This window comes from Echinops telfairi, unplaced genomic scaffold (assembly GCF_000313985.2).
Source record: "Echinops telfairi isolate 266 unplaced genomic scaffold, ASM31398v2 ScPeMD7_7441;HRSCAF=8479, whole genome shotgun sequence".
NCBI classification, from domain to species: domain Eukaryota; kingdom Metazoa; phylum Chordata; class Mammalia; order Afrosoricida; family Tenrecidae; genus Echinops; species Echinops telfairi.
In genome coordinates, this window is record NW_022111341.1 from 782,530 (window position 1) to 793,092 (window position 10,563).

At 44.7% G+C, this 10,563-nt stretch overlaps 2 protein-coding genes across 2 annotated transcripts; one reads left to right on the forward strand and one right to left on the reverse strand.

Annotated features, from left to right (window-relative positions):
- The first annotated feature begins 1,290 nt into the window (after positions 1–1,290).
- LOC101655210 (prothymosin alpha) lies at positions 1,291–1,756 on the forward strand. The gene has a single exon (XM_004717403.3). It carries the CDS (start codon positions 1,329–1,331, stop codon positions 1,653–1,655), a length of 327 nt encoding a protein of 108 aa, XP_004717460.1. The 5' UTR covers positions 1,291–1,328; the 3' UTR covers positions 1,656–1,756.
- Positions 1,757–2,652: 896 nt separating this feature from the next.
- ZSCAN23 (zinc finger and SCAN domain containing 23) lies at positions 2,653–7,388 on the reverse strand. Its single transcript, XM_004717402.2, has 5 exons — positions 7,360–7,388; positions 6,101–6,154; positions 5,314–5,794; positions 4,992–5,133; positions 2,653–4,011 (listed from the first exon to the last, which is right to left on the reverse strand). Exons 3-5 carry the CDS (start codon positions 5,716–5,718, stop codon positions 3,398–3,400), a joined length of 1,161 nt encoding a protein of 386 aa, XP_004717459.1. The 5' UTR covers positions 5,719–5,794; positions 6,101–6,154; positions 7,360–7,388; the 3' UTR covers positions 2,653–3,397.
- Positions 7,389–10,563: the final 3,175 nt, after the last annotated feature.

The window sequence follows — 10,563 nt, forward strand, 5'->3', positions numbered from 1 at the left end:
ACACTGTCCTGGGAATCAGAAGACACAGCTTGAGTAGCAGTTCTCAAGTCGCTCTGCTGTGAACTAGCAGAGTGAGATTCTGAACCATTACTCACCAGAGCCTCTATTCCCTTATCTGTCGAGTGAGGGATACAGAAGTGATCAATGAGGCTTCTTTGCTTTTCTATTATTCGTAAGTTATCCACTGTATATTTGTTCTTCCAAACAAGATCGTTCTTTCCATAGACTTCCCATTTCTTTGTCTCTTGGGTCTGGAAGAAAGCTTTGTAAACAGATAACCAGTGTTCTACAATCCCAAGACCAGAAGTGGATGGTCCCAACTACCACTCCCAACTGCTCTGAAAAAGATCACATTAGAAGGTCTGGATAGAAAATGTGGGAGAAAAATGTGGAACAGAACTCAAAATTACAAGAGATCACACTTGCTGGTAGGAGAGACCACCAAGATTATGGTCCAACTTAGCTTCCTTTATGGGGTCTGGCCCCACAGCGGAATGGGTCCTGTGGACTAGGAGTGCAATTAGAGGAGAAAAGATGATAGGCAGCAGGGACAGGGCCTCACCTTTCCAGAAGTCAAGATGGAGTGAGCAAATGTATTGTCTGCGTCTTGGGGCTTGCAAGCCCCCAACAGAGTGGGGCTTTAACCTTGGGTATCCTTGGGTGTCCCTGAGCTTGGGTTTAACCTTGGGTGTCCCTGAGCTCACTGGGACTAGTATTGGAGGGGCATCAGAAGAGGGTCCACTGCTCTTTTGAATGGGGGAGGACAATAAAACTTGTTTACTCTGAGAGATAAAGTAGCCTCCAGCCACATAGTAAGCAGCCATATGCTTGTAAGAGGCATCTTTAACATAGCACTACGATGGGGGCGGGGGTTACTGAATATTGTGGGAAATGATTTTTAGTCGCGAGAATGTACTGAGAGTCATCTATAATTCACACTTTTGAAGGCCTTACCCCATAAGAGTTGGCCTTCCAGACCCGGTGATTATGAGCATAAAGAATTTGGCCACATACATTCTCTTCCAGGTCCTCAGTTTCCCACACCCTTCAGGTCTGAAACTGAACTCATCCTAGGGTAGAATAACCAATCACTTAAGATTTTAAAGGGCAACATTTTACCCACGAATAAAGCCCTAAGGTTTAGTGAAGAAAAAAAAAAAAAAAGGAACAGAAAGAGGAAACACAGCCCCCACTGGCTGCTCTGAAAAGCCATCTTTGCATTGTTCCAGGGTTCCACTCGCCGCAGCCACCTCCGGCTCTCTCGCCAGAGTCCCCGAGCTCGTGCTCTCTTTGTCATCCGCTGTACCTGATCACCAGCGTGCCCCACCATGTCAGACGCGGCCGTGGACACCAGCTCCGAGATCACCACCAAGGACTTAAAGGAGAAGAAGGAGGTTGTGGAGGAGGCGGAGAATGGGAGAGAGGCCCCTGCTAACGGGAACGCTAATGAGGAAAATGGGGAACAGGAGTCTGACAACGAGGTAGACGAAGAAGAGGAAGAAGGTGGGAAAGAGGAGGATGAAGAAGAGGAAGGTGACGGTGAAGAAGAAGATGAGGATGAGGAGGCTGAGGCAGCTACAGGCAAACGGGCAGCTGAAGATGAGGAGGATGACGATGTGGGCACCAAGAAGCAGAAGACCGACGAGGATGACTAGACAGCAAAAGGAAAAGTCCAACGTAAAACAACAAAACAAACACACAAAGGCCACCGTGACCTCTTCACCCTCCACTTCCCGTCTCAGAATCTAAACGCGGTCACCTCGGGCTGCGCCACTGCAGACACGCGCTCACCACCACCCACCGAAACCACACCGTGAATTTGCAACAGGGGAGGCAAAAATAACCAAAACTTCCCAGGCCCTGCTTTTTTTCTTAAAAGTACTTTAAAAAGGAAAATTTGTTTGTATTTTTTATTTACATTTTATATTTTTGTACATATTGTTAGGGGTCAGCCATTTTTAATGATCTCGGATGACCAAACCAGCCTTTGGAGCATTCTCTGTCCTACTTCTGACTTTACTTGTGGTGTGACCATGTTCATTATAATCTCAAAGGAGAAAAAAAACCCTGTAAAATGGTCAAAACAACAACTACAATCTTATTCCGAGCATTCCAGTAATTGTTTTTGTGTATGTACTTAGCTGTACTATAAGTAGTTGGTTTGTATGAGATGGTTAAAAAGGCCAACGATAAAGGTTTCTTTTTTTTTCCTTTTTTTTTTTTTTGTCTATGAAGTTGCTGTTTATTTATTTATTTTTTGGCCTGTTTGACGTATGTGTGAAGCAATGTTGTCCAACAATAAACCGGAATTTTATTTTGCTGAGTTCTAAAAAAAAAGAGGAAACACATGGAGGATAAGTGATGGTACATTGAAACAAAATGTGAACGGATTGTTGAATTCAAAACTATGATCTGCTCTATAAACCTTCACCAAATTAACAACTATAAGTTAAAACAAAAAACAGTCAGAGTTACGTGGAAGCAATTTGTGTGCATAAGTTGGAGGTAATCACTAGAGAATGCTGACAGTGTAGAGGTTATAGAAAGCATTCAGCATAGAAGACTGCTCATATGTTCTTCTCTCTACCTTTGGATATGTTTGAAATTTTCCTTAACAAAAGGTTAAAGAATAAAAAAGGCAAAGTCAAAATGTCACAGGAAACATAAAAAATTGGTTATATTTTCAGAACAAAGATCTGAACAGACATATCAGATTTTTAGCCAACGTTCTTTGATCTCTTCACAAATTTAAAATCATGAACATTGTTTGTTGTGACTAGTCACTAAACTGCTAAAACACATGGCTGTTTCAATGTCTTGGTCCTTGATTAAAGCTTGAATCACTGAAATTCACAGAGCAAAACATAGGGCAGGATTGGCTTGTCCTCTATTGTAGATTAAAAGGCATATCATCCTATCTTCTGGGAACAGAAAGGAGTCAGGCAATTTGCATTGCACTACAATTATTTTCAAAATTCCATGAACCTCTGTGACATTATTTTGTACTCAGACTACAAAGAGTTTTTTCACGTTTCTTTCTTTTTAAACATTGACTATTTTTAAAAGCTAGGATAAAGACGAGTTTTCCTGAAGCGCTCCTGGAAAACATCTTGCACAGGCATCTGAGAAACAAGATCTGCAGTATGCACAGTAGATCAAAAGTGCAGAAAAAGCAATGTCTGGATGGCAAAGCTCTGGATGTCACCGAACACCGCCAACTGAGCAGATGCATGTAAGACATTGTTATGTATCTTTCAGCATGAGAGTTAAGTGAGTTTAATCCTCGCTAGAGGATTAAAGTCCTACTGTTCTCTTCAGGACAAAACAAGAAGCAGTGCCCTGTGACCTTGCCCAGTGGTCCGGCATCAGGAAACCTGGCCCTATGTGCCCCAAGGAGCTAGCTGGATTCGGCTGTCGGGTGGACTTTCTGATGCTGGATGAGGTTGCAATGGTAAATGAAGTTCTTGCCACACTCTCCACATTCATACGGTCTCTCTCCGGTGTGAATTTTCTGATGCTTACTGAGGACAGACCGCCGGCTAAAACTTTTACTGCACTGGCTGCACTGGTAAGGTTTTTCTCCGGTGTGGATTCTGAGGTGATGGAAAAGCCCGGCATTCTGGCTGAAGGCTTTGCCACAAACACTGCACTGGTAGCGCTTCTCTCCGGTGTGGAGTCTCTGATGCTGAAATAGGCCAGACCGCTGGCTGAAGGCCCGCCCACACTCCTCACATTCATAGGGCTTCTCGCCTGTATGTGTTCTTTGGTGCTCGATAAGGATGGAGTTCTGGGTGAAACTTTTCCCACAGTTGCCACACACAAAGGGTCTCTCCACTAAGGAGCTTGTCCGCTGCTTTTCCGATTTGCCTTCATTGTCACAGATGTCCCCAGATTCAGGGCCCTGAGAGGTTTCAGCATTCACTGTTCCAGGGACTTCCACAAGATATTTCATTTCTTTAGAAGTTTCCTTCTTTGGCCCTACCTCCACATCCCAAGTTCCAGCCTTGCCATCTGAAACAGTAAATGGTAAGGTGTCAGCTTTCCAAAGACAAAGGGAAAAAAAAAAAATATATATATATATATATATATATATATATATATATATATACCTCAGGACTGCGTGAAAGGGGGCAAACAACTATTGTTCCTGTCTATATTCCATCACTCTGAAACAATTGTAGACGGACTTCTCTCCGTTACAAAGATAGGAGACGCTTTACTGAAATTGCCTGTGCCATTGCCCGCCTCTCTGCTTAGACGTGAGCACCGCGGTGATTGTCATGTCCGTGTGTGCATCTTATGCCCAGCACACCCCTATAGCTCAGTAACTGGCAGCATAGGAGAAACCAAACCAGGGCCCTTGAGTCCATTCCAACACACGTGTTGAAGATGAGACTGCTCGTGCTGTCTTTTCAATGGTGGTTTGGGTGAAAGTTTACAGAGCACGTCAGTTTTCATCCAACAGTTGATGGGCACTTGCTTGGTAGCATTGGCTACACACCTCTCCCTCCTGAGGCACCTCTTCCTCTTCTCCCGGCTTCCCTATGTCCATCCATTCTGCCTTCTGACAGTCTCCAACACCCCCACCTCAGGTTCTGCTACTCTCTACCAAACCAGTAAGCCTGGGCTTTTCCACGGGTTTCCAAGGCCCTAACCTCTCAGAAGCAGATGGGTAGGCCGTTTCTCAGATTAGTAGTTGAGGACTTAGACATTTACACCACCCAGGGTATCCTGCCTAGCATGTCGCTGTTATTGGGTGCTGTAGCATCCATTCCAACTGAAAGTGGCCCATAGGACAGAGTGGAACTGTCTCAAAGGGGTTCCTCTGTAGAATTCTCTATGGGAGCAGAGCCCCACGTCTTTTCTCCTATATGGATACTGGTGGGTCTGATCACTGGTCTTTCCATTAGCAACCAAGTGCTTACCCATGGTACCTTCGGGACCATCATAGGAGGCCACAAGTCAATTCCTAATGACATTCCAATCCTTACCCATCTCCTGAATCGGTGACACCTCCTGCAAGGCACACTGATGCTGCGCTTCCAAAATGTGGGTCTGTGATGGCTCCTGGGCTGATCCCAGAGTTGCCTTCTGCTTCCCGCATTGCACCTGTTCACAAGCACGAGCGAGGACCTGGAGGAAAGAAAGGGTGATTGGCACCCATACATTAGAGGGCACGTGGAAAGGACTTCTCAGGGCCTTGCAAAAGGCAATCGGGACCAGAAATCAGAGAGATTAAGAATCTACACCATAACAAGCCAGCTCTCCTCCACGTGTGCAACTTATTACCCCATGCTTGGTCCATCTTCCTACCTGGTCTCCTGGCTCATCCAGCTCTCTCTCCAAATTCTCCAGCGCGGTCACCGCCTCCTCCCCGCTCTCTGGCTGCTGCTCCCGCACCCAGCTCTGCAGCTCTCCGGGCAGGATGGTCAGGAACTGCTCCAGCACCAGCAGCTTCAGGATCTGCTCCTTGGTATGAATCTCTGGTCTCAGCCACTGCCGGCAGAGCTCCTGGAGTCTCCGAAGAGCTTCCCGGGGCCCAGGTGTCTCCTGATAACAGAACTGCCTGAAGCGTCGACGAAAGATCTCTCTGGTATAAGAGTTATTTCTTGGCAGCCCAGATTCTTGTCCACAGGTCTGGTTGTCTTCTTCCTTTACCATCACTTGTAGAAGCCCTGCCTGTAAGGCTGGAGCCTGAAGGGCCAAGTTAGTGGCCATTTTAGGCCTAGCAGTTCAATAAAAAGTTAGGTTCTGTTAAGGCCTCCTTGTTATTTTCTTCGAGAACTCCTGAAATCTAAGAAATAATCTTCAGAAAATAAAACAAGAAAAGGCAGAAGAGCTAATGACAAGAGAGGTATTTATGCCCAAACTTGCCACTTTGTATCATGAAACTGGAACACTGACTATGAGATGAACAATAAAGACTAACAAGTCTGCAAGCAATCCAGGGTGTCTGACTCCTTATGAGAAGGAAACAGAAAGATAAAACAACCGCTGCAACAGTGAAAACACTGTTATTGAAAGACTGTCAATAAACCAGCTAAATTACACAGCGTATGTACAATGGACTTCTGTCTGAGTGGTAGGAGAATTGACTTACAGGAAGTTTGCAATGCTGGAAGTCTTCAGTGTGTCCCAGCAGTCACAGGTGGCTCTAAAAATTGAGGATGGAGCAAAGGGAAACAAATTGGAGGAGGAAGGGGAAGTGAAGGCAGTGAAAAGACAGGAGAGTGGAGTTAATGCACTCCGGGATAAGGGGAGTCCTGATCGGATCACGTGTTGAGGAGGAGACCTCTATGTGGACTATGGGCAGACCTGGCCTTGAGACATCATCTGTAGGTACTCCCTCTCCAACTGAAGGCTTCCAGGTTTGAGCAGGAATCCCACAGCCAGTCCCTCCCTATCTTTCTGGGTAAAAATAAAGATCAGCTGAGGTCATGGATAAAGAATATAAGCTGTCAGCTTGGTAAGTGCTAAATAAATTACTACCATGGCTACTTTTCTTGCAATTAAAAAAAATGTAATGTATATTCCTAGAGATCTAAATACAAAGGCAAAAGAATCAAAGTCATCAGGAAGAGTGGTTTTGGCTGAAAGATGTTTAAATGAAATAAATATTCCAGTATTTTAAAATGGGGATAAAGTTGACAGGCTCTACTTGAAGGGAATTGTGGGCAATTGTAGAAGGTAGTGTCCAAAGTATTGCTAGTAGGGTCCAGGTTACACATGCATGACTTCCTTCTGACCAAATATGTATCATGCATTTCTGTGACGAGTGGGAGGCCACAGACAAGTTCTCTTGGTAATATCCTTTTCTTAGTCTTGTTAGAGGGCCTTCAAAAAGATACGTGTGGTGTGTGTGTGTGTGTCAGTGAAGAAATCTATTCTGAGGTCAGAACTCATCAAAATTTTCACAAAACTTGAGAGGACATCTTTCCAAATTATTTTTTGTTTTTTTTTAAAGATCATTTTAGTGGGGGCTCTTACAGCTCTTATAACAACCCATACATCAATTATATCAAACATATTTGTACATATGTTGCCATCATTTTCTAAGCATTTACTTTGTATTTGAGCCCTTGATATCAGCTCCCCCTCCCACCCTCATTACCCCGTGATAAATTACAAATTATCATTATTTTCATATCTTACACCAACCGCGTCTCCTTCTCCCATGTTTCTGTTGTTCATCCCCCTCAGGGGTAGGGGCTATGGGTCCATTGGTTCCCCTTCCTCCTCCCCCTCCCCCTTCCCCTTTCACCTTCCTCCCCTTCTTGTCCACTTCCCCGCCACATCCCTCCCCTTTCTGTCCTTCTTCCACCTCATCCCCACCCCCTCCACCTCCTACCTTCCCCTTACCCTCTGTTCCTGAGTAATTTATCTGGATTCCATGTGTAGTGAGCTCTCATCTGTACCAGTGTACATGCTCCGGTCTAGTCAGAACTGAAAGGCAGGACTGGGGTCATGATAGTACGGGGTGAGGAAGCCTAAAAGAACCAGAGGAATATTGTGTTTCATTGGTGTTATATTACATCCTGGATGACTCATCCCTTCTTGTGACCCTTCTGTGAGAGAGCCCAAACCAACCAACACCACAAAAACATACTGTTGAGAACCAGGTGGGTTGGAGCAGAGACCCAAAACCCATCTGTAGACAAAAGGATTTCCCAAATTATCGAAGCTTTGAAGCACGCTTACAGGAATGCTGTCTCCAGGTAACAGTCTAGATGTCCAAACACTTTAAGGAAGGTTAAGAAGACCACGAAGATTCATTCAAGGCCAAGCGGTCAGCTCAGAATGTTATGGTGACTGTTTTTGGAGAGTTCAAAGGAGGTTAGCTGGACAGACTTTGTTCTCAGACAACAAAGGATGATCACTGGGGCTTATTTGGAAGAAGTTTTTGACAATGAAAACAGCATTGGTGAAACAAAGGCCAGGTGACTTTGTGGATAGATTTTTTTTTAAATTCTCATTTTGACAACTCACCTGCTGGCTTAGAGGGCAGCGAGGGCTGCCCAGGAGTATTTCTTGGCATGGACCCCACCACCTCTGTGAGCACTACATCATCTTTTCTGTCACTCATTCATTTACAAATATTTACCCAGAGCATACCCTATTTCAAGCACTGTTTTAGGAACTGGGAACAAAGCAAAATGCCTAGAAACATGGAATTTAAGTGCCAAGAACATTAAAAGTAGCTGATATTTATAGTACCTTTAGTGTACTGGGCATTACTCTAGAAATGTGTATTAACTCATTTCATCCTCACAATGATCACAATTAAGGGACCATTATGATCCCATGTCACAAATGAGAACAGTGAGATGCGAAGTGTTTAAGTTCCAGAACTTGAGCAGAGCAGCGGGAATTCACACTCAGCAAGTCTGACCAGAATCTATGGTCTTAGCCACCATGCCAAGTAGGAGTGGGAAGAGGTAAGCCAAGGAAAAGGAGTTGGAGGGAACCAAAAATAATTAAATATCTATCGAGTGATGATAAATGCTGTGGGTAAAAATGGAAAGCAAGGTCATGAGGCTCTTGTCCAGCAGCATATTAGACAATATTTTGTTGTGTTACACAGGGTTTTCACTGGCTAATTTTCAGAAGTAGAAGGCCAGGCCTTTCTTCAACTCTCGCCATCTGGAAATTCAGTTGGGACCCGTCCACCGTGGGTAACTGCCGGTCTTTGAAATAGAGATGCATTTGCTTACTTCTAGTAGTACAGCAGCATGCAGTATAACAACTTGACAGAGGGGTGGTCACTGAAGGCCTTTTAGATATGGTGATATCTGAACAAAGATTTGAATGCAGTAAGGAGCAAGTCACACATCTATGGGCAAAGACCACTGCAGGGCGAGGGAATAGTAAGTGCAAACTCTTGGAGGTAGAGAGGTGTCAGGGTACGCAGCCCCCGACAAATATCACGGGCTCATAGGAGCAACTGTATGGCAGATAATAGATAAAGATTACAGTAAAATTCAGAGAGATAAGAGAGAGAGTAAAATAAAGGCGCCAGATACACTTCATGGTAGCATGCTCATCTCCGGGATGGCCAAGATCTCAGCAGCCTCTCAGCAGCCGAGTCTGAGCAGAGCGCTGGCGGCGTAGAGAGGAGCAGATGAACTGAAGGGAAAGGGAATGAGGGAGGGAGGGAAAGGGAAGGAGGGCCAGAGGAAAGAGCGGCTCTATTGTTTTGGGGCTTTTATAGGTAGTCATTAGTCATGCATACTCAGGAGTTAGATACATCACAAGGTGGGTGGGAATCACAGTAAAGTCCCTGAGCTCACCGGTGAGGAAGCCCAATACCTGCATTGGGGGAAGGGATGAGGGGGCTGGGTGCTTTTGGTAGGAGGAGATAATCAAAGAATGTCTGCTTCTACAGGGAGACAGAATCAACCATGTGCTCACTGTAAGGCAGCATAACTGTTAGGGGAGAATCTGTGGGACTGACATTTGTTACTTTCCCACAGAGAAGCGTGCCTTAGTTCTTCACGAAGCAGCTGCACTGAGCTTCAGTTGGTACAGTGAAGCTGTAGTGATGAGAGATGAAGCCAGAAGTTGGGGGCAGCTCATGAAAGGTCTGCAGTGCCAAGGGATTCAGATTGTATTCTACGACATGTGGAAATCTACTGGATGTTTTGAGCAGAGTGACATTCTAAATAATAATTCTGGCTGCTGTGAAAATAACAGACTTTGGGGGAAGGTGATAACTAAGAGGCTGTGGCAAAAATCTAGGGAAGAGATGATGATGGCTTAAACAATGGTGATAGTTGTGCTACCATGAGACAATTTATGTTACTAATATCAAATAGACTTAAAGCATGAGCTCAGAAGATTAAACAGCCACTCATGTCCTTTTTTCAAACTTCTGAGCCTTTGAAAACATAGGATCATTTTTCTATTTGGTACCCAGTTCTCCCACCCCCACACCCCAGCTTTGAGACAGGTGTTTTCCATTCATAGACAGTGTAGCTGGTGCTCTGAGCTCAGCCCATATGGAATCTGTCTAGTCATCTTCTGGTATGCGGTGTCCCAAGTCTTTCCTTAGTTTTAACAAGAACACTCTCACTCTTTCCTGTACATAACCAGAGTTCCCCTTGGCTTCACTTGCCCTTGTTTTGCTTTTATCTTCTGGCCCAGATACCCAGTTCTCCCACTTTAGACCAGGCCATATTCATTCCTCTTTGAACCTAGTGTCTCTAAAAAATGCCCTGGGATTTTATAACCTGGTCATACTTGTCAAAAGCACAATTATTGACTTCCTATTCAGGGTCATGACCTCATTGTATATGCCAGGTATATTAAAGTAAGTCAAAAAGGATTACTACTGAGGTACCAGTTCCTATATGCCTGAGTTTATTCCAAAGTCTGTTTAACTAAGCATCTGTAATCATTGGCTGCAGAACAGTTCTCTGAGGACGACATTTAGCTTCGTCTTGTCAGGGTGCCTCCAAGAGAAGGTCCCATCAAAACAGTGGCTCCCAAGGAGGTCTTCTGGCCCAGTTAATTTCAAGGCAGAAGGGTCAGCTCAGAAGATGATGCCAAATGTTTGGGGGGAATTCC